Source organism: Mercenaria mercenaria, unplaced genomic scaffold (genome assembly GCF_021730395.1).
Source record: "Mercenaria mercenaria strain notata unplaced genomic scaffold, MADL_Memer_1 contig_4797, whole genome shotgun sequence".
Classification (NCBI taxonomy): Eukaryota; Metazoa; Mollusca; class Bivalvia; order Venerida; family Veneridae; genus Mercenaria; species Mercenaria mercenaria.
The window spans coordinates 25,004-49,080 of NW_026463053.1; the positions used below are offsets into that span (position 1 = coordinate 25,004).

General features: G+C 34.3%; 1 protein-coding gene across 1 annotated transcript in view; it reads left to right on the forward strand.

The window, feature by feature from the left end:
- The window catches only part of LOC128554175 (proprotein convertase subtilisin/kexin type 6-like), a 56,327-nt gene that overhangs the window by 24,870 nt on the left and 7,380 nt on the right, over window positions 1-24,077 (forward strand). The window contains exons 3-10 of the mRNA XM_053535424.1: window positions 5,904-5,992; window positions 8,369-8,571; window positions 9,277-9,468; window positions 9,958-10,058; window positions 14,536-14,642; window positions 15,118-15,232; window positions 15,843-16,035; window positions 16,765-16,870. Of these exons, the coding sequence (XP_053391399.1) occupies window positions 5,904-5,992; window positions 8,369-8,571; window positions 9,277-9,468; window positions 9,958-10,058; window positions 14,536-14,642; window positions 15,118-15,232; window positions 15,843-16,035; window positions 16,765-16,870 (1,106 nt within the window). The remainder of the gene's footprint in view (window positions 1-5,903; window positions 5,993-8,368; window positions 8,572-9,276; window positions 9,469-9,957; window positions 10,059-14,535; window positions 14,643-15,117; window positions 15,233-15,842; window positions 16,036-16,764; window positions 16,871-24,077) is intronic.

Sequence of the window (24,077 nt, forward strand, 5' to 3'; positions counted from 1 at the left end):
AAAAAAAACAAATGTCCAGTCAAGGTCAAAATGGAGGATTTTTGGGAGCTTTGGCTGGTCTATTAGGTCGAACAGTACTTCCGGTAGCTGCAAAAATAGCTCCAAAAATATTAGGACCGTTAGGCGTCGGAGCTTTGTCAGGACTTGCCAGTACTGGTATTAGTAAAATACTTGGAAATGGTATGATTTCGGTAGCTAATCTAATCTAATCAAAGAAAAAAACTAGTGGGCTCTGGAGTAATTAAATTAACACAAAAACAGAAACAAGATGGTGGATTCTTAGGCATGTTGGCTGCTAGTCTTGGAATACCTTTGATTACATCTTTGTTAAGTGGTAAGGGTATACAGATTTATTCTCAAAGAAGACTTTACAGACGAATTCCTATAGTAAAATAAAAAAAATATATATATATATAAACAAACCTATTTCTAACTTTGAAATTGAACCATGGGTTAAACAATTGAAAATTAAAAACTTTAGTGGTGTACTTAGTAACATTTACCCAAAAAAAAGAATCAACGGTCGAATGTGGAATAATCAATTTAGAAGACTCTGTCGGATCAGGAACACACTGGGCATGTTATGTAAATAAAATATACTTTGATCAAACCAAGGGTTTTCTTCACAGTACTTTGTACTTTGATCAATTTGGACTTCCTCCACCAAAAGAAGTAATTAATTACATTCCGGATATAAAATACAATAATATACAATATCAAGACAAAACATGTGTAGTATGCGGTTACTATTGTTTATTTTTCATTAAAATATTACGAGACAAAGTACCGTTGTATGATTTACTGTACAAAATACTAAATATTCATAATCAAAGAAAAAATGAACAAACAATTATAAATTATTTTAATCAATAAGGACAAAACTATTATAAATGTTTTTCAGTGTGTAAATTTTCTTCCGGGTTTTTTAATGAAATATATTTTATATAAAATATATGTTTCTTTCACGTTAAAACCTGTGAGTTTTTACAGTAGTGGTTTTTAAATTGGTCAGAATTGGTCAGTTTGAACCGAGGGTGAGAGGTCAAATGAGGTAAGATTGGCTTGGGTGCGGTAATCACCTAACTACTGTGGCTCAGTGTTACTGCTTAATGATGGTGGCTGCTTAAGTCACACAGTAAAACCAAACATTTAATTTTGAAAATTAGAAATTAGCTGTCTAGCTGTTTAGACAAGTAGCTATTAAAGGTAGAATTGTTTTAATTTAGTCTGTCAAGACAGTTAATGGAATGTGTTACAAACATCACGCGGACTTCGCGTTAAATCAAATATAACTTAAATACAACAAACACATATGGCACGCCAATTGTCCAATGATTACGTGAACCCAGGCTCACGGTCGAAAAGCTAGGATTAACGAACGATAAACTAGGTTTTTTGAACTTGAAACCAAATTTTACGAATACTAACCTATAGTTTTGCGCGAAAACATAAGATAACGTACGTAAACCATAGGTTCCGCTCGTGAACCCAGGTTTACGTGCGATAAACTAGATTTCTCAATTGAACTATGAATTTCGGTCAATGAGGTTCACAAGCGTGAACCTATATTTACGGGCGTAAATTTGGGTTAACAACATAAAGCATAGTTTACGAACGTGAACCTATGTAAACGACCGTGAATTTGAGTTTAGTACCGTGAACATAAGTATACGACCATAAATATAGGTTCACGCACGTGAACATAGGATAAAGACCGAAAATCATAATTTTGCTCGAGAAACCTAGTTTATCGAACCTAAACTTAGGTTCAGGTGCAAAAACTATGGTCCACGGCAGGCCAAGTATCCAATTATTACGTTCCTGATCGAAAACTACGATTATCGAATATTAACCTATATTTTCGCGTGAAAATATCGGATTACGGGCGTAAGCCATAGGTTACACTCTAGAACATATGTTTACGTGCGAAAATCAAGGTTTCTCGATTGAACTATAAATTTCGATCGTATAGTAGAGGCCGATTACTGGATTATAACGTTTTTGCCTAGGAGGTATACAATACCGAATGAAGAAACATAAGCTATGTTGAAAAAGTATAATCTTTTGAAATACAGAGGTAAACGAGCTGGTCGCCCGAGGAAGTCTAAAGCTGATGTTCACTTGACAATTTTGACCGAGACTAAACTAGATCATACATTTATTTTACATACACACAGAAAGAAACAATTGAAACGTGAAAATTTCACCCAAATTAATCTAGATCATTCATTCTTATTAAACGCCCTCAGACAGAAGCAATTGAAACTTTCAACTGTAAACATAAGGTATGTGCGAGAATAGTCTACTGACCCTCTCCAAGCACATATTTGGCGGAAGGTATAGACTTCTGTGTGATCACTGAAACATGGCTACAGTCGGATGGTGATGACGTGGTCAAGGGGGAATTGTCAGTAGGATGGCTACTGCTTTGATGATGTCCCGAGACCCGACCGTAAAGGCGGAGGACTTTCTCTATTATGCGGAAACAATCTCAAAGTGTCAGCATGCCCAGCAAAAACACTTTCAGTCCTTTGAATGTGCTGAATGGAATGTATGTAGTCAAGCAATCGTCCTCTACATCTTTGGAATATATAGAATAGAGAAAAGTGGAAACTTCATAGGTCGCTCAACACGACAAAAACGAAAACAGAGCAGACTCGGTTTGATAGAGCCTTTTCATGGACGGTAGTGGAAATGCATGCTACCGTCCACGCCCTCTAGCCCCGGGTTGAGCAGAACTCAACATTTACATATGCTAAAAGTACAAAAGCAATTTAGAGACATCCGCAAATGTATTCAAACGGCAGTGAACATGGAACCTTCAATGATACACATGTTGAGGCGTGTAATTCCATGAAGAGCGGCGGTTGGCCCCCGGATAAAGTAAAGGGTTTGCTCCAAACGAGAAAACAATATAGACCGCCGTATTGGGAGAGACACCCAGTGGCTCAGGCTATGTTTATGACATCTCTGACCACCGTTTGTTAGTTGTAACATTGATCAGTGTCGTCCTCCCTTGTTTAGGAAAGAAATCAAATCTCGCAATTGGAAATCTGTATCCAGTGACAAATTACAAGCAGAGTTTGGACAATTAAACAATATTGTAGGGAACTCGTCCAATGTAAATGATCTTGTGTCTGGGTTCCCTAGAATCACGTCAGACATTGTTCAGAAACATGCCCCTCTAAAAGTAAGAACTAGTCTCTGTAGATCGACAGTTCCTTGGTACACAGTATATCTAAAACAGCTGAAACAGTACAAACGTTCAATAGAGAAAATCTTTATGAATGACAAATCTGACCTGTCAAAGAAAGCATATAGTGGTGAAAGAAACATATATAGTGCTGAACATTCCAGGGCCAAGGATGAGTACTACTAGAACAGGATTGGAGAAGCCGAAGGAAACATCAAAAAACTATATGCTGTTGGAAAGGTCGAAGAACAATCCGCTCCCATTACACACAAGTGCAGTATCTTTGGCAAATAACTTCCAACGATACTTTGCCGATAAAAGTTAATAAGTTGAGAAATGGTCTTGACTATATACCAATTGAAACAACCAGCAATGGTAAGTATTCCTTCTCGAATCCACCTGTGATTTTGAATACAATTTCTGCGTTTAAACCACTTTCCGAAAACGATATTTTGAAACTTGTATATGCATAAAAATGTATAACTTGTGAACTTGGTGTGATGTCAACTAAGAAATTAAAGGGGCATTTTTCGAAACGCCCGTTGTGACAGAAATTGTAAATCGATCACTTTAATCTGGTGTGGAAAAGTGCTGTGGTGAAACCTTTGTTGAAGAAGAAAGGTCTCCTACTTGAACTGCAAAACTATCGCCCGGTGTCAAATTTAACATTCCTCTCAAAATTCTTGAAAAAACTAGACTAAACCAAATCTATAAGCATATTGGAGCTAACAATCTCCTCCCAGCTTATCAAAGTGCCTATAGAAAATATCATGGGGTTGAAACAGCAATGGTCAAAATGTATAATGATCTTTTGGAAACAATAGATAAAAATCAAGTGGTCATGATGGACTCGAGTGCAGCTTTCGATACCATCGATATCCCGATACTGATTCAAATCTTTCAAGATGAATTCGGTATACATAGCACTCCCTTGAAATGGAACGAATCTTATCTCATGATCAGAAAAATGAAACGTTTAGTCGAACAGTCAGCACCTGACACGGAGCCACTGAGGTTTGGTGCCCCGCATGGTTCTTGTGCCGGACCGGTGATCTTTACCCTGTATATAACGGCTCTCAACCGAGTGGTGCAGAAATATCAGCCGATCTCTATGGATACGCGGATGATCACAAGATGGCGTTAAAAATTCAAGCAGGAAATTCTTAAAATGAGACAACTGTTCTTCAACAACTCGGCAGTTGTCTCAATGAAATCATAAAAAGGATGACAACCTTTAAACCGAAAATGAATCAGTCTAAAACTGATATAATTATGTATGGAACCAGACAACAGTTAGCGAAATTGAACATCACAAATGTAAACGTTGGTGGTTGTAACGTAAAATGCGTTGATATGTGAGAGATCTGGGTGTAACTATGACCAATACCCTCAACTTTGACCATCACATCAAGAAAAAGTGTCAGATAGCTCATGTGCAGTTACGAAACCTTAGGGCTATACGGAAATATCTCACACAAAACTCAACTGAATCATTAGTGTATGGATTGGTTCATTCTCACATTGACTTCTGCAACAGTTTATTTCACGAAATTCCAGCTTACCAAATCAACAAACTACAGCGAGTCCCAAATCATGCCGCTAGGGTAGTCATGAATGCTTCCTACGAATAGCCAAGTGTTGAACTTCTGCAAAAATTACACTGGCTTCCAGTTAAGGCTTGAGTCATGTTCAAAATCCTAGTTATAGTCTTCCGTGTCATCAAGGGTACAGCTCCAGTATATCTGAGGGAAATGTTTGAACTACAACGGTACAGACTACGCTCACAGAGTGACACTAACTTTAACATCCCTTGACGGCGAACAAAATTAACAGACAGATCTATGGACTTCGTTGGTCCCAAATGGTGGAACAATCTACCTACCTAGCTATCTGAAAGACATTCAGTCTGAAGCCAGCTTTAGATCGAAAATGAAAACAAATTGGATTTACGAACGTAAACCTACGTTTATGAGCATGAACTTTGGTTTAGGACTTTATAATATGTTTTCGCTCAAAGGAATAGGTTAACATGTTTTTACGTACGAACAACCGAGTTCATCGATCATTAATCCTTTTATTTCGACCGTGAACCTGGGTTCACGTAATTATTGGACAAATGCCATACATGTCACATCTGTAAACTATGGTTCACGGTCATAAACCTAGACTCATGGTCTGAAACATGGGTTTACAGTCGTAAACGTATAATCACGCTCGTAAACATAGATGCACGGCCGTAAACCCATCTTCACGCCCGAAATTCATAGTTGACTTTAAAACGCTGATATATTGACCGTAAACCATAGTTTACGTTAGATAAACTAGGTTTCTCGATTGAACAACAAATTTTGGTTGTTACGAACGTGAACCCAACTTCATGTTCGTAAATCATAGTTTACGAACGTTACCCTATATTCACGGCCGTGATCTTGGGATTACAGACATGAACCTACGTTTACTAGCGTGAACTATGGTTTACTGCGTTATCCTATGTTTTCGCTCGAAAAAATAGGTTAGTGTTCGAAAATCCTGGTTTATCGATTGTTAATCGTAAACCTGGGTTCACGTAGTTATTGGCCAATTGGCGAGCCATATCACACAAGTAGATTTTTATCTTATCATATATGAATTCCAGTTGTTCTAGGTAAAGAATGATGTATACTTAATGGATCCGTTATATTTCCATGTTTATCAATATATAATTTTGTAGTCATGGCAACAAAGTTGCAAGCATTGTAGCAGCTACAAAGGGAAATAATCTGTGCAGTGCTGGGATAGCTCACGACACAACGTTTGCAGGTAAAGCAAAAGTCTTTTATATTGGAAAATTAAGCCTATTTTATAGTAAATTTACACAAACAATATCGAAAAAAAGAAGTTATATACACAAAAAAAAATAACATGCATATATCAAAGGTGGTAAATGACCACATGGACTTTAATCATTTCTTTGTTACAGTAACTAGTATTACGCTTTGTCTGTGTAGAAATGTTGGGCTTTTAGCGCGAGCTATATATACAAAATATCAAAACTTTGCTTCAATACACTTGTCTAGAAAGTAAAATTATTTTACAGTTGATATTCTACCTTGTTTTCGGAACGTAACTGGTATCAAGCGTTGAACGCATATTTTACCAAACTTGCACACAACTTGTATCATCAAAAGATCTTGGTTCCTTTCTTGACCTGGCCAGATTCCATTATTGGTTCCTGTGTTATGGCCCCTGAACGGGCCAAAATTAGCTATTTTGACATTGTCTGCACAATAGCATTTTCATTTATGCTTTGAATTTAATCAAGCTTGCACAAAACCTGTGTCACCATACGATCTCGGTTCCTTTCTTGAACTGGCCAGATCTCATGACGGATTCTAGAGTTATGGGCTATGAGCTATGAGTTTGTCTGCACAATAACAGCTTCATTTATGATTTTAACCAAACTTGCACACGACTTGTGCAACACCACCAGATCTTGGTTCCTTTCTTGAACTGGCCAGGTTCGGTTATGGGTTCCAGAGTTATGGCCCCTGAAAGGGCCAAAATGAGCTATTTTGACCTTGTCTGCATAATAGCAGCTTCATTTATAACTTGATTTTAACCATACTTGCACACATCTTGTATCACTATAAGATCTCGATAACTTTTTATACGCCCGAAGGGACGTACTATTTCATTGCCTCGGTGTCCGTCTGTCTGTCTGTCTGTTGGTTAGCAATTTTCCCTCTGCTCTGTAACTCTTAAACCCCTTAAAAGGATTTCAAAGAAACTTGACACATATGTTCACCTCATGGAAACGACATGCAGAGCGCATGTTTTGGGTGGCGCACTTCAAGACCAAGGTCACACTTAGGTGTGAAAGGTCATATGACTTTGCTTTGTGTGTATATTGCTCTGCATTTCCGTTGCATTGCAGAGCTCTTGTTTCTATTTGGCAGATCCTTCTTTTGTTCACTTACAATAATTTTTAATTAGTTCCCTTTTATGTTATGATAATTAGCTTATTTATTAACTTTTTTTATTACTGGCCGTAGGGAAAAACCGAAACCACTTTTCTGTCGTACAACATGGATGGAACCTCCAAATGTTAGGTGAATTTTGATATATCTGTACCTTGTAAGGATTATTTTCTTTTTGGTTAAATTTCTTCCCTTTGTTGTGCCTTTCTTTTGGACTTATTTCTACATAGAAAACTGATTTCAAACCAATTTTACACAAGACTGGTGTTCTTTGGATGATCCTCTACTATATTCCTTCAAATAATTTTGATTCAGCGAAAAACATTGCCCCAAGGGGTTTTATTTTCCTTATATGCCTATATAGAACTTTGAAAATTTTTCTGTCTGAAACTGCTGGTCCGTTTTCAAGATAATTTTACACAAATGTTTCTTGGGTGACCCTATACCAAAGTCATTCAAATAATTTTGATTCATTGAAAAAGTGGCCGCCAGGGGAAGGGGTTCATTTTCCATATGGCTATATAGAAAACGTCTTGTATGAAACTACTAGCCTGATTAGAAAATAATTTTATCTGAAGAAACTTTAAGAAACTTTCAACTTAATTTTCTCATAATTCTTTTAATTTATCTTGATTATGATTTTTTGACCTTTTTGTCCTTAAGTGCAGTGATAACTGGTAAGCGATATAGGGCAATTATGGCCCTCTTTTTTCTGTTAACCGACTGTTTTTGAAATACCACCCGATACCACCCGAAAGTGTTTGCTGTATAAATGCATCCGATGTTTTCATTACGCGACAAACGATCACCTAAAACAGTCAAAATAGTAAATTAAATTATCTGCAAAAGTATATGAGCGACCATATACAAAACTTCCTTACCTACCTGACATATTAGCAGATACGTCTGTACACATATATAATTAACATTTCTTATACGTCAAGCAAACAAACCCTTTCTTTGATCGACGGAGTAGGAAAGGTAGTCGCAATAGAAAAAAGAACTTTTGAACAATATTTATGGTTCTGTGAATATGGAATATCACTATTACTTGTTATTTATTCAGAGATCACCGTATTGAGAGACCACATTTTTAATGTCTACTGTATTTGTATTCAACATAATCAAACCAGAATTTCTACAAAAATATATTTAGGCAGTTTTAACAGTACTTTTAAGATAATGATCTACTAACCTCATATGGTGTTTTCTTTTACAGCATTAAAAATATTTGGAGTGAAATCATTTAAAGGTATTGTAGAACTTCATCCAAAGCATTCGTCTCAATCTGACATCACATCGAAAGCTTTGACTCACAGACTAGATAAAATTGATATATTTGTGAATGCTTGGAGAGCAACAAACACTTTCGACCACCTTGATCTAGCTACAAGAGAAGCATTAGCTTACGGAGTTGGATCGGTTCGTAACTAATCTTTGTCTCTAATGTTGATTGAATTGGAAACGTTTTTAATAACTGACGTCATTACAATGACGTCAAGTAATTAATCAAAGAAATTTATGACTATCGTTGATAGAGTTTTAATTGCAGTGCATGTAAATTGTTAAAATAAATTAGAAAATATGAAACTACAATTCTGTTGTATTAAGCTGAACAGTGCATTCGACTATACCGTGCTTATTTTATAAATTCGTGCTACACTGAGATGTACACTTCTATTAATGTCATTTTGAAGGGTAAAACGGTCCTTTGGTGTATCTTACACATAATTCCGATCAGCTATAATAAAGTTATGAGACTAGTATCATAATTTGCAGGACACCCCTGTAAGAAAGTTTCAGATAAATGCGTCAAACAGATTGGACACACTCACATTGTGATTATTAATGAAAACTGACATGTTTAAACAAGATTACTTTAAAAAAAAAAAAAGGAACGCTGTTACTTTCATATGTATACATTTATATATATCCCTATTTCTATGTGAAGTGATGTATAATGGCTGCGTCCTTAGATTGTGGCTTTTCATACCGGACGTTCGTCCTTATTAAAGACTGCATACTGACTGTAGAAGAATAAGAATCTCATTCATTAAGTATTCAGCATAATTACATGTTGAATTAGAATTCTTCTTGTGTACCAGTTGACAAATTCTGATTTTACAGGGCCGTAATGGGCTAGGCGCCATATATACGTTTCCAGCAGGACCTGTTGGTAACGGGTTATCTAATACAAACAACACAATTACTGTGAATGGTATCGGTATAAATGGTACCATACCAGATGGCGCGCTAACTGACGCAAGCGTTCTTACCTCCGGCCTTTGGCAGGGAAACAATTTGACAGCATCTGATATGGTGAGCTCTGAAACATTGTATGACAATTATAGCTCACAATCTGTGTTTCGAAAAATATGCACGAGTTCCGCATCGGAAATACTGGTATTGCGTGACTTTAAGCAATGATATTCCGCTAAAGAACAAGTTACAAAGTTAAAACTCTTTTTATTTCATACGTACCTACACATATCAAATAAATAAAAATTTGTTCAATATCCTGATTAAATTGAAAACTAATGACACATTTATGGAGACGTAGCACACCTGATTGGAAATTCTAACGTCAAATAAAAGCACAGGATATACAAAGATATTTGTAATACATTTGTAATTCTAAAATGCATAAAGATACATATAATATCTTCGTATGTTTGCCTGAAGGGAATGTTAACTTTTTTAAATTTCTGAAATCCATTGTGATGGTTGATGGTGATTCAACGAAGTAAACATAGTCCCACTGCTAAATTTCCCACTGTCCATTTTATATATTTGATGTTGTTTTTATAGGTCACAACAACTCGCAACAACAGATGTATCACCAGTTTTAAAGGGGTTTCAGCAGCAGTAGCACAGGTTTCAGCAATGATTGGTTTAGGTCTCGAGGCAAAGTAAGAAGAAAGTTCAATATATGGCTTTTGTGATTCTGAACACTCTTCAAAATTGAAAGAAATAACATTGCCATAATGAGTGAAAACTACAGTCTCCTCTCTTGTACAAATTTATTAAAAAGACAAAGAAATCAATACATTTCGCCACAATACTAACTTAACATACATATTTGTATCGTTCTTATTATACTATCTTTATATAAATATATAATGGACATATTACTAAAACAGGAAACGGAACATTTAAAACGGAAATACTTCTCTTTGAGAAAGAGCATGGCGGGAACAAGTTTAAGTATAACGATTGATAAGATATTACATAAAAAAACGACGAAAAGTAAAGAATTCCTACAGGTTATTTCCTTTCATACAATTTTTTCAAATTCACATATATGATAGGAAATTTTGTGCTGAAAACAATGAACAAATAAAAGCAATGGGTCACCAGGTTTGTTTTTGTGAAAAAAAAATGTTTTGAACACACCCACTGTTGCTGAAACTGCCAGCGATTTTTCAACATTTTCATAATTTTCTGCTTTTTTATAAATACCAACCAAAATATACATCAGTACAGCACAATTAGGTTTATACTTTTTACAGATTTTATTTTATACTTATTAGATATCATAGTCATATTTGTAATACTATATCCTTACAATAATGGGTACAAATGAAAAATGAAAAATAAATCTTGTGTGAACTTTTTTTCAATGAAAAATACCCATAGAGAAGATTTTTTTTATTTTGAAACAAAAACTGTTTCATAGATTTTTTGTCCTATTTTTCTTGTGTATAAATGATTGTATTGTGAGCATGAAAATAGCTAAAAATGTATGGGTCATCAGGCTAAATTTTATATTAAGACCGCTTGAATACAACATCTGTTCGGACGAAAAATGGCGCGAACCTGACCAAATTGATTACATGTATATCTGCTAGAAGCTACTTTTTTTTAATTCTTAATTCTTTCTATAATTTAATACTAAATAATCTGAAAGGTGATATTGTCTTATCAGTACTAAATCAATTGTATTACATTATATGAACAACACTGTCTTTGTACTAAAATGCGATGTGAAAACATAACCACAAAAATGGCCAGATACCTGGCAGGCCTGATACTTGTCAATACAACATAAACCAGTATCAACATTTGATTACTGATCAAAAATATTATTTCGTTCAAGATTCCTCATATTTAAGGTTGTTTATCACATGTTTCAACAAATGTTGACTTCATTTCAGTTTTCCATAGAAAGTGTCGGCTGCGGAGAAAGATGCGCATAAAAACTATAAGAATTTCCTATAAAAAAAATATAAAAAAAGTACTTCATAATATTGTCATAATATGAGGACAATTTTTATAGCTTGTTTAATGTTTGCCCATATATCAGTGAAAAGTCAATATTTACACCTTCCTTATAAATGATATGTGTTCGTTTTATCAAAAACCTACTTTTATGGTAATGTTTGTGACTTTTTAAAAAACGGGTAAAGGTCGTAAATATAAAAAAAAGAAAAATGTCTTTTCTTTTTCAGTTTTTTTACAATTTTAATGTGTAACATATTTTGCTAAACTTGAATGAAATTTGGTAAATGTGCTGTTGAAGTTATGAAAGATTTTGCCAAACATTTTCAGGCGGCGTTAGGAGTTTTGATGATTTAACATAATAAACAATATTATGATAATGTAGTCATGAAACAATAAATATCAAAATCACCGTGATAAACATTAGTTTATTTGTGGTTTCTTTTTGTTGTTGTTGTTGTTTAAGTAATAGCTTAGAAGGCTGTCAAGGTAGCTTCCTATCATATAGATAACAAATTTCCACATATTTTTGTTTTTTTTTAAATTCTTGGCACATTATTATGTTGTACATCTGTTTACCTTTTTCAGTTGTTTATCCGAATATGTTACAATTGGGAAGGGCTACCTCTTTAAAGGTGGTAAATCAGATTTTGGTCAGCTAATGGATTTGTTCAAACCTTACTCGGGTGATCAATCACACATATTTGGGTTTACCGAGTTCTTTATACACATCAGCTTTTCACTGAACGTATTTTTAGTATTTCTGGTTGCCCACACAAGAATATTTTAGCATAGGTATAAAGCACATTAACATATTTTACCTGAAGAATGATATTAACATATGCTCAACCGTATTAAAGTTTCTAATATTTGCATTGATAAGTACTTATTTTGCCAATATGAATAAGTAATTCGTATTACCTCCCTTTGTCTATCTCGATTTTGCAAAAGATAGATGAATTCCGAAGCTTCACATTGTTTTAAAACTTGCCTTTTGTCTCAGTTAGTTGAAATATACCAATATTTATCAAATGCAAATGTAAAACTAGAAATCATTTTGAAATGAAAAGAAATAGTCTACTTTTTAAATACTTTTTTTTATAAATGGGAAGTAAATACACAATAACATAAAAAGTAATAAAATAAACATTTCTAGTAGGGAGTATACACTATGTTATTGGTCTTTTTGTTCCTTTGAATGAATGAAATATTTAATAGATTATATGAAAAAAAAGAAAAAAAAAGTTACTCAAATGTTAATGACACCTTTAAAACATATTTTCTGTTCCTGTCTTTGTTACTTTTATAAGTAAATTGGTTGGTGCTTTTAAAGTTTATGTTACCCATGCCAAGGAAATTCCATTTAAGAAGGTAGGTTACCTTGTTACAAGGGTAAATTCAAGTTAGTTTAACCGCAGCATTTGTTTGTATATCGTGTAATATGAAGTTTTACCTGCTACAATCTCAATTTCGTTTGTCTCTGTCTCTTCAAATTCAATTTTTATCTAGGCTTGAAGAACATGACCCTCTAAAGGTATTTCATATTAAAAGAAGAAGGAAACTACGGATATTTAACACTTTTCAGTGTATTTCAGTTTCATTGATATCCGTACAAGTCTGCATAATTGATAATTTTACTAGTATGCACGTTAGTTTCCTAATATAAGCTTTAAATGCATATGTCGCGGGGCTCGTCTTTCCATGGTAACGCATTTTCTCTCATTTTTAAACAACTATGTATAAAAATAGGGGTTTTCGACGGCTTAAGTGGCATTCTGTTAATGACTAACATGGAGTATTTGGGAAATATTATAAGCAAAATACCATGCACTTTACATGGTACCCTATTTTTCTTAAAGTTTACAGTAACCATGGCAACAGAGATGTTTACAATAGCTTATATCTTGCTTTTTGTCGTAATTTCTTATAAAAAGTATTGAATAAGATTACCTTTCTAGTTAATGTAGCTTTAAAACATATTATTTCTAACGTAAGTTATATTTTCTTGTTTCTTGCATTGATTCAAACAAATTTCACAGCTTAGAATACATACGGCAGTACCCCTCGCCTGGCATTTTTCATGGAAAAATCGTTCAGCATGCTGATATTCTTATAATTGATATTGTTGAAATGAAAATAAAAAGCCGAAGTTGTGTTCTTAAATAGACCAGTGTCAACGCTTTTGAATTTTACATTTAGATACATAGGTCACGGGCTTCGTTTCCATGGTAACATCAATTAAATTTAAGGAACAACATTTTTCTACTGAAATTTGAACAGTTTTAGATCTTATTTTTAGTATATAACTAACAAATTATCAACGGAACCTGAAAAATAGGTATTACAAATCAAACTGCTAGATTTTTATTTGAAAATGGCCGTTACAAGTAACCTTTCATCCAACTATATTCCAAATAACATTGGTTACCATCATCCATTTTCTTACAATCCGCAAAACGTTTCAATATAACTACATAAAAGAAGCAAAATATTGATGATTATTCAGAGCAAAAGATTCATAACAAATATTTCAGCAAATATTTGTTATTTGAAGGTAGTTAAAATAAAGAAAATGCACAGAATTACGTACTTTCAAGATAAAAGCTATTAATTTTGCGCGGTAACTGACACGTAACGTCATGACGTCAGTGACGTCATTTTAAGGCAACATTGTTTTAAAGCGTTTCTGTGGCAATTGATTCATTATTTCTGCATTATTAAACCATAAAGTATCAGATCGGAGGCAGGTTCATGATTTGTTTTCAGGAGAATGAATATACAAACACATTTAATTTGTCGTAAACGTCGTCGTAAATCGTCACGTTAGCTTCCGGTTGGACATGCGCATATACAAATATGAAGGTAACCTACCTCCTTAAGCCAAATGCATCATCCTGGTTCAAGCTATATTTGTCTTTTGCTATTCACAAGTCTCTTCTGTATTTGCTTTGCATAAACAAATCTTTAAGACTATAACTATGGTATACAACGAATTGGACTTGAAATGATATCTCATAATAACTTATTTTTTATTTTATTATCATCTGTCTTAGTTTGTAGCTGGTACTGCCATTAAAGTATTCCATTATGTAAACATGGTGATATTTGATGAACAAAATGTTGCTCTATGGTCAGTATGCAAGTTAACTATTGTACGTTTACATTTAGTCCTAATCTAACAGTGAGGGATGTAAAGCACCTGTTAGTGCGATCCTCTGAACATCGACGACTAAAAGAAACCATATCATTTAGCAGAAACGATGCTGGGCACCATTGTGAGTATATAGGATATAAAAATAATAATTTAGAGAAGCAAATAGCATATATATTTCTTTGTTCTTAGTAAATATTTTTGATTCTACACATGATTAGCTCATACTTATCTTTGTTTTTCATACTTTTTTGACGCTACATAAACTAGCACATATTTATCTTTTTCATACTTGCTTGATTCTAAATAAACTAGCAAAGGTATTTCTTTGTGTTTTTACTCTAGCGCGATTGTAAATAAATAAGCACATATATTTCCTTTTTATACTTACATTTGTGTTTGATTCTACATAAACTAGCTCTTACATTTCTTTTCGGTTTTAATACTTATTTGATTCTTTATAAAGCGGCATTTCTTTGCATTAAATTAGCACATAGGTTACATTGTTATCGTTAAATTGTTAATGCGTAACAGACATAAAAGACTATTGATGATATCCTCTGTACCAGTATCTCATCAAGTATTTTTCTTTGCATTAGTTCATGGTATATTTGGATTCGGTCTTTTGAACGCAAGCAAATTTGTGTCACAAGCAAAAAGATATATGGGTACTCCAAAGCTGGAAATCCAACTTCTGGAACTGTCAAAAAAGAGGTAACACTGATATTTGAAGTTTTCCATAGTAGCCAATATTTTTTTTAAACAAGTAACCAACGTTGGTCATAAAGCTGATTTTAACTGCGACATGAGAAATGGTACTGTAGTGACTAACAGATGCAATTACACAACCTTAGTTAGAGAAAACATTAAACAAATATGCTATCTATCTGTAACCAATGTAAGGACCTTTATAAAATCATTTCCTTTGATGAGCGATATAAGACATCAATAATGCGAGCGTATTCGAAGATTCAAATATAGATTTTGACTGCTCTCATGCAGTTTGAATCAAGCTAGTTAAACCTACATCCTGTCCTACTGTGGTTAATTTAAGCATGTTGATAAAATAGTATGAAGTATTATATTATCGAGAGATGAAAAACAAATTATCTGGCAGATGGCGATAGCTTAAGTTTCTAGCAGGTACTGATGAACTGTGAAATACAAAGAATTAGCAGGAGTAACACATAACTATATGATTAAAATATCATTTCTCTATTTAATATGTCAAACGGAACACGGCAGAAGTATGTCAAATTTGATGTGATTGTACAAGTAACTACCATTATATTTATTATGATCAATCCTAACTTTAATTTTCAAGGACTCGTGGACGTCACACTCATGAGTTCAAGTTTTGCCACAGTTGTGACTTTAGTGATGTTAAAGGATGTTTGACTACAATTGAGTACGTTAGTGTTAAACTGCATTTTCAAACGTCAACTAAACTTTTGAAAGCAGAGATTGTTTCGCCTCGCAATACACATTCGGTGTTAATGGATGTATCCATAGACAAGGTAATTTTTATTTAAGAATTACAAACTGTATTCTGTACCTGTATCTGTTGAGTAATGGAAAGGAACTCAGTCTTGATTTATTTAAACAATTTTCTGCCTGAAAAGTTAATTGTATTTGATCAAAGTAATGCAAAATCAATATTCACCTCCCATAGAATGAGGAAAATAGCAGTAAATATAAAACAAAACGGGTATTTAAGCAATAGATCTATCTAAGCGCCTCTCGTGATTATTGACCAGCAAACACGGCTCTAGCCGAATACAACATTCCATTTCTTTGTACTTTTATGATAACCAGACTTAACTTTGAATCTATCGGACATAAAGTGCATTGTCTAAAATCTCGTTAACTTAAGTCTATGTTAACAATGCAGTAATTATATAATTACTTGGGAATGAATACATATATCGAGTGTGCGCTTAATCATTATGTAGTCAAGTACTATTGTGAAGATTCTGAGAGGTTGACTGGTTTACGTTTGTATACATATGTTCTCATTTCTGTAGTTTATGTATTTTCGTTTATGGTAAAATAATAAAAGGTGTCAGTTGTAAATATCATTAATCTTTTCCTCAACATAGCATTTACTTTTGAAGCTTCAATGGAGATCTTTCTGAAAGATGGGTGCAAGTCTGGTTGATGCGGTTTACACACTACAATTAAGACATTGAATCGTTTAATGGTTTCATGTTGTTTCATTTTTAACATTGTTGTATCCTTTCTTTCAGCAAAACCCACCAGTTTCTGTAGAGACGACGTTATTTTCTGCCCATTTCTGGGACGAGTTTGCATTTGGGAACTGGATATTAAAGATACACAGCCATCTTGATACAAGTATGTCTATACAAGTCAAAATATATAAACAGTATTAAACATAAGTAAAATATAATACTAAGAACAAGAGCGTCATGATGGCCCGATATCTCTCGCCTAAGTTAAGTTGCTTGCTTGAACAAATTTCTTTGCTAAAGCTTCAAAAACAAGAAAGTAGGTCAGTAGGTCATATTCATAGTCACTGGAAGTCAGTTTCAAGATCTTTGTGCAAAACTCTACATGTCATCCGAATTTCAAGGTTGTATCCTAAAAAACAAGAAAGTAGGTCAGTAGGTCAAGGTCACAGTCGATTGAACCCTTATTACTTGGGGTCATTAGGTAAATATAACTAAACAGTCTAGAAAATATAATCTGACAATTTTTGTAGGATTTTTTCCTCTATAACTCATATATTAAATAACCACTGACGCGGGGCCTCTTTTCATCCAAGGGCCATACTTTAAACAGTCTTCTTAGAGATCAATTAAGCAATGATACATACGAAATATCTAAGGCACAGGCCTTGAACTTTCAGACAAGAAGATTTTTTAGTTTTTGTTCCTATATTGGTCTATGTAAAACTTAGGACCCCCAGTACAGGGCCTCTTTCAACCCAGAGACATAATTTGAACAATTTTGGTAGTAGACAACTAAGCAATGCAACATACCAAATATAATAAGCATAGGCCTTGCAGTTTCAGGCAAGAAGATTTTTAAAGTTATTTCCTATTTATATCTATGTAAAACTAGGGACCCCCGTGGCATGCCTCTTTTCACCCAGGGGAATTGTTTGAACAGTCGTGGTAGAGGACCACAAGGCAATGCTACATACCAAAGATCAAAAGCCTAGGTCTTGTGGTTTCAGGCAAAAAAAAATTCGTATATATGTCTACGTAAAACTAGGGACCCCCGAGGCAGGGCCTATTTTTACCCCAGGGGAACAGTTTGAACAATCTTGGTAAAGGACCACAAAGCAGAGCTACATACTAAATATCAAAAGCCTAGGTCTTGTGGTTTCAGACAAGAAGATTTTTAAAACATTTTCCAATACAAGTCTATATAAATCATTTGGCCCCCCTTGTCGGGGCCAGATTTCATCCTAGGGAGATCATTTGAACACTCTTGGTAGGGGCCTACTATATGATGCAACATAACAAATATTATGCCCTATGCCCTTTTGTTTTTGTCAAGAAGATTTTCAAAGTTTTTTTCCTTATGTAAGTCTAATAGAAACCTTCTGACCCCCAGAGTAGGACCATATTATATCCTAGGGAGATAATTTGAACTATCTTGGTAGAGGCCCACTAGATGATGCTACATACTAAATACCAAAGCCTGGTCCTTATGATTTTGGACAAAAAGCTTTTCAAAGTTTTTCCCTATATTAGTCTATATAAATCATTTGACCCCCTGGATTGGACCATATTGGACCCTAGGGGAATAATTTGCTCAGTCTTGGTAGAGGCCCACTAGATGATACTGCATATCAAATATAAAAGCCCTGGGCCATGTTGTTTTGAACAAAAAGATTTTTTTTCCTTTTGGTTTCCAAGGCAAGAGTTCTATAAATAATTCAATTTTTTGAACAACTGTTAAAGAAGACCACCCAATGATCAACCCTGTGAAGTTTCATGAAAATTGGCTTTTTGGTTTAGGAAGAGATGTAGTTTAAGGAAAGTTGTGACGGACGGACGTTGGACGTACGGACGCCGGACGGTGAGCGATCACAACAGCTCACTCGTATACAAATATATCATTTTTTAGTTTTATCTAAATTTAATAGATCAACAGATCATTTTTTAGTTTTATCTAAATTTAATAGATCAACAGAAACAACTCCACAGGCCCTTCATTTAGACTGAAGTTTCTTCGCATTGTTCAACCACTATTTCTGTTGACTATTTTCTATATTAGCATGAAAATTACTTAACAAGTCTACATTATTTGTAGCTAATGCTGGTTTTATAGTTTACATAGGTGGGCAATGATATTAATATGTTATTACCGTACTATCTTTATTATCATCATCAGATTTACGAGGGGCTTTCAATATGTAATGTTATTCCGTATGTATATAGCACCCTTTACATGATAAACATGTTCAAAGGCGCTTTACATATAGCAAACACACCCACACAGGGCGCGAAATTCATCCGTTACTAGTACAGAAAAGCGATTTGACAAGAGGGTACAGAGTGAGATAAAGCCCCCCAGAACAGATAGAGAGAAATCCGTTTTAGATATAAGCTTGTCCGGCTAAATGAGAAAAGACAGTCTAGTTCTATAACGTGTCCGATGTATAGTACCAAACACGCGAAGCCGCCTCTATGGGAAGAACCAGTACAGGCCTCTTAGGCCATGTTTCATTCAAAAACAGATCAATCTGACATGTTCCGTATAGCAGAACGTTAGATTATGTATCTATTAAAAGACATTCCTGGAAAACTATCTGCATAGCATCAGTTTCTTACACGAATTCATGAACGGATAGGATAGAGCTCAAACATTTACATTAAATACATTTTGTTTACTTGGCTGAACTAGAATACGTTTAGATATGGGCCGGGTTGGCAATGTGTAGCCTTTAGCTGATTGTATCGGATCCTTATTTCGAAGTGACTCTTTATCATATGCATATATATTTTTTCAATAAATAAAATACTTAAAAGGTCCTTTTTTATCTTGTAAGCATATAACTCAACCAAGCTAAGACAACAGCAGACTACGATTTTATTACATCCGTGAGAAGTAAAATGTTAAAGCCCTTCATTTAAGTATAATGCCTGATGTTTGGAAAACATAATCATTGTTGTCATTACATGGAGTGTAATAATAAAACAGATGTAAAAGACAGACACAAATAAACGAGAATAAAAAAGCAATGTATGGTCTACATGCCTCTTCTTGGAGTTTAAGCTAGTTTACTGACGCAAAGCGCAAAGCGTACACTCATGTGTCCGTAACAGCACGACGAAGCAGGACTGGTAGAACCTTTCTTAAATTAGTAAAAGGAAGCTTGAGTAATGATTATCTGTACAAAATTTTATCTTACAAAAATGGTGTATCAAACTTCTACACTATAAAGGTTTACCAAATTGTAAGCCAAAATGTCCACTTTTTCTCGAACCAGTGTTATCTCGATGGAAGCAATTAGTTGTTTTTTTTTTTATGTGGTATGCAATTTGAAGAAATGGAATGTATTTGTACTTATCAATATTTCTTTCACGCACCCTTCCACTAAATTTAACTGACCTGAATATACTTACTATACGTTTCCACAATATTTCTCTACATGCAGTAAACGTTTGAAAATAAAAGAGTAAATAGCTACGTTTTGCTATGAAGTGGTAATAATGTATATACTAGAAGGAATTGTTCAGTTTATTCTCAGCATTGACTCCAACACTGGTTGGACATTCGAAATAGATGCTCATTGAACGGAGACAAATGTTGCTTTATCTGCAAATATATAAGCAATATTTTGTGTTAAATACCAAGATACCCTTGCTTAATTTTTGAGAATGAATAAAGGGGTACGTGTAAAAACGTACATGTACCTGTCTCAATTTAGTAAAACTGTTGGAATATTTTCCTAGCAGTGTATCTTGCATCAGTAGCAACTATTTCTTTCACCCTAGCAACCATCTTGGCAGACGTTGCTGTTTTCGGCCGACGTCCATGTGGTGCATCTTCTGTAGAAACTAACCCACATTTGAATTTCTTAAACCAACAAATAACTGTCGAAAAAAACATTTCATTATGCCCATAAACAGAACATATTTCATCAAAAATGTCTTTACACCCTACGCCATGAATACAACGATTCTTAATATAAAACCGTTTTTCAACGGCATACGCTGACCTTCTTAAAATATTTTTGTATTACAATGTAGTATACACGAGTATTGTACTATTTTATTGAACTGTCAAATGCATACTGATTATATGGGCGGTGCACAGAATATTTTAATCTTCGGTTGATTTTCGGTACGTTCCGTATAGTATACGGAAAGTAACCAGCAATTAAAGTGATTTATATTAAAAGCGTCCATACGGATTTACGCAAGTCACGATAGTTCAGTGGTCATCGTCGATAGCTTGAAATCTGGAGGTCTTAAGATCGAAACCGTTCAGAGTGTGTGTGTGTTTTTTTTTTTCAAAAAACACTTTGTACGTGTACATTTTTATGCAATATTCCCTTCATTGTATTTTCACAAGTATTTTTTTTATATTTTTATCTCGTTTTTTTTTTAAATTTCTCATTTTAAATATATGTTTATGTTATTTTATTCACAGTTCATTTCACTACATTACAAATTTCATACATATAAATTACAACTAGCTAAATTCATCATTCAGTTTATTCGCGGTGTCGGTACTGCTGTCATCGGATTCATATAAATCATTTAACAATTAAAAATGAAAAATAAAAATGCTCTCCCTAATGGGCTCGAACCAGCGATTTCCAGAATTTGAGCCATGTGCTGTAACCACTGAGCCACAGATACGAACGACGAATACTTGTTCCACTTACAATACTAATAATGAAATTTGGACACTTAACCAAAATTTCTTTCCGTAAAACAAACGGATAGCACCGAAGTTGGGCCGAATATTATAATATCGAATGCACAGAGCGTGTAATGTATGCAGATTTGACAGGTTAAAAAAATAGCACAATAGGCAATGTTTAGCGAACGATAGACACAGCTAAAGTGAACGGATTTTAATGGGTGTGGCACTGGCGCCAGATCAGAAAGAAAATGCCTCTGTACATGTTATACCCTACCCCTAGGTATTCTATAAGAACCATGGTCGTGAACGGGAAAATATACTAACCCATTTCAATCGCGTATTTCATACCTAAAACACGCAGTTCAGTAAATGTGTACTATTGATATTAAACAAGTGGTAATTTATCTTCATTTGTGTACCGGTCACATTTCTTCAATACTTCTTATCTTAGAAAAACAACGTGTAGTTTACAGTTTTTCAAAGGTATACAAAAAACTTGCTTGAACTTCCCTGGTGAAGTTCCGGTCTAGATTACAGACACACTCTGATTGGCTGATGTGAAAATGTATGTCAGTCGTCATTTTACTACACGTGTACGCTAAAATGTTTATATGCAGCATAAATGTGCAAAATGAATTAAATAAACAGAATAGATGTATACCAATATATGATTTCAAATTCAAAATCATATACAAGATGAATTTCATTCATCATTTCGAGTCTTATCGTAAAATTGTGAATATATTGCATTCTGTTTTTGTTTGTTTACATTTCGCTTAACATGTGCACACTGCCGTGACCTCTAGACCGGATGTTAATTAGGGGAGTTCACGCAAGTTTTTTCTGTAACGTTGACTAAAGCATAAAATATATGGAGCATCTCTGCAATATGGAATATTGAGACAATGTGACTGGTGCACGATGGAAGATAAATTATCGCTTATTTAATATCAGTAGTACACATTTACTGAACTGCGTGTTTTAGGTATGAAATACGCGATTGAAATGGGTTAGTATATTTTCCCGTTCATGACCATGGTTCTTATAGAATACCTAGGGGTAGGGTATAACATGTACAGAGGCATTTTCTTTCTGATCTGGCGCCAGTGGGGTGTGGTATCAATGTAAAGATTACATGTTTATCTACCCAATAATCTTAATTTCCTCGTGATTTTCGCATTATTGAGCGAGATAACATTCTAGATGCATTCATATTTGAACAATCCTCGTATCTAAACAATAACGTACGTTTAATTATGATGCGATTCAGTGTCAATATAGGTTCAGTGATCATGATTGTAGCAGAACTGTATTAAAGCAGAACAAACAAGTCATATTATAGTCTGTCCCACCTAAATGTGGACCTCAACTTTGGACTGATATGAAAAAATGAAACGAGATTATAGAACATAAAACATGTTATGTGAATTAAAAAAAAAGACGACCTTGAGAACTTCAAGGATTTTTGCAACACTCGTCTTGTTTTCCCGTACTACTAAATTTTGAGTTTCTCTATGGGAATTCGCTGTTGTTTATTTCGGGTCTCAATTGCCAAATATGCTCTATTTTGGAGATTTTCAGGAAATTTCACGTGTTTTTCCTTAGGGACGTTTCACACTTCTTTTTTTACACTTAGCTATTTTTCCTTCCGTAAAAACAGCTTGAGTTTAATTATCTACAATTTAGTAGATCTAGATCTAGTCTACAAACGATATTTGGAAAAAATGCAATAATGAAAATTAGAAAAGGAACTTACTTTGCACGAAAGAATCCTGCCATTAACTTAATGATTAAGTATTCACAGCTTAAATTCCTTTAATCAGAATTCCTTTTATCCATACACCCTTCCAATCGATATCTTGTTCAATGCACAGAAAATCCAACATCCGAAAATCCATCATCCGTCAGCGGCAGTGTTTTGAAGACTTTCAGGTAAATAATTGAATTATGCATATGAGACAATATCTTTAATCTCAGTATTTTTCAAATGCATAATCCAAGAAAACCCTGTATGCCTACGATGCAAAACCGTCAACTGCTTCAGCCTTCTTAGAATATAGCCTTCTTTACATACAAAACACTACTGCATGAAACGATAACTTTTCAAACGCTGCATTAAAATTATGCCAAACAATATAGGACGTGTCGTCACTAAATATCTCGAGTGATCAAGTGCATAGGCAGCACGATATGTGGGCTCTCTAATGCATAGCTATCCCTATGACAATTGATTTAAGTAATTATTGAAGCTAACTGAGTCCCGAATGTAATGAGGGTAAAGTAAATCTGTGCCAATCTGAATAGATCTATTTGGATAAAATTTAAGTAAAAGGTGGGAATGGTTTGGGTTAGATATCTACTTTAAGTTTGAGCCCAGACCTAAATCTAAGATCAAAATAAAAACATTGTTTCCTTTATTACATATCGATACTGCCAATTTAAAAGGAACCGTGCAAAAGGGTGGAGGGGTTGTCACCGACAAAAACAACCTTGTTACGGAAGGTGCTTTATATTTATTAATTCGAAATTTTGACTTCGTATCTGTAAAGTATAGATGAATGTTGGTTAGAATGCCCGAAATCTTAAGTACTGTCAAACATTAACAAATGATATACGGATATACTTTGGCTAACATTTATTTCATATGCAGCTACTCACGTAATATAATTGGACGCATCAATAAATGTCGTATAGAAAGTCAATTTTATTTTAT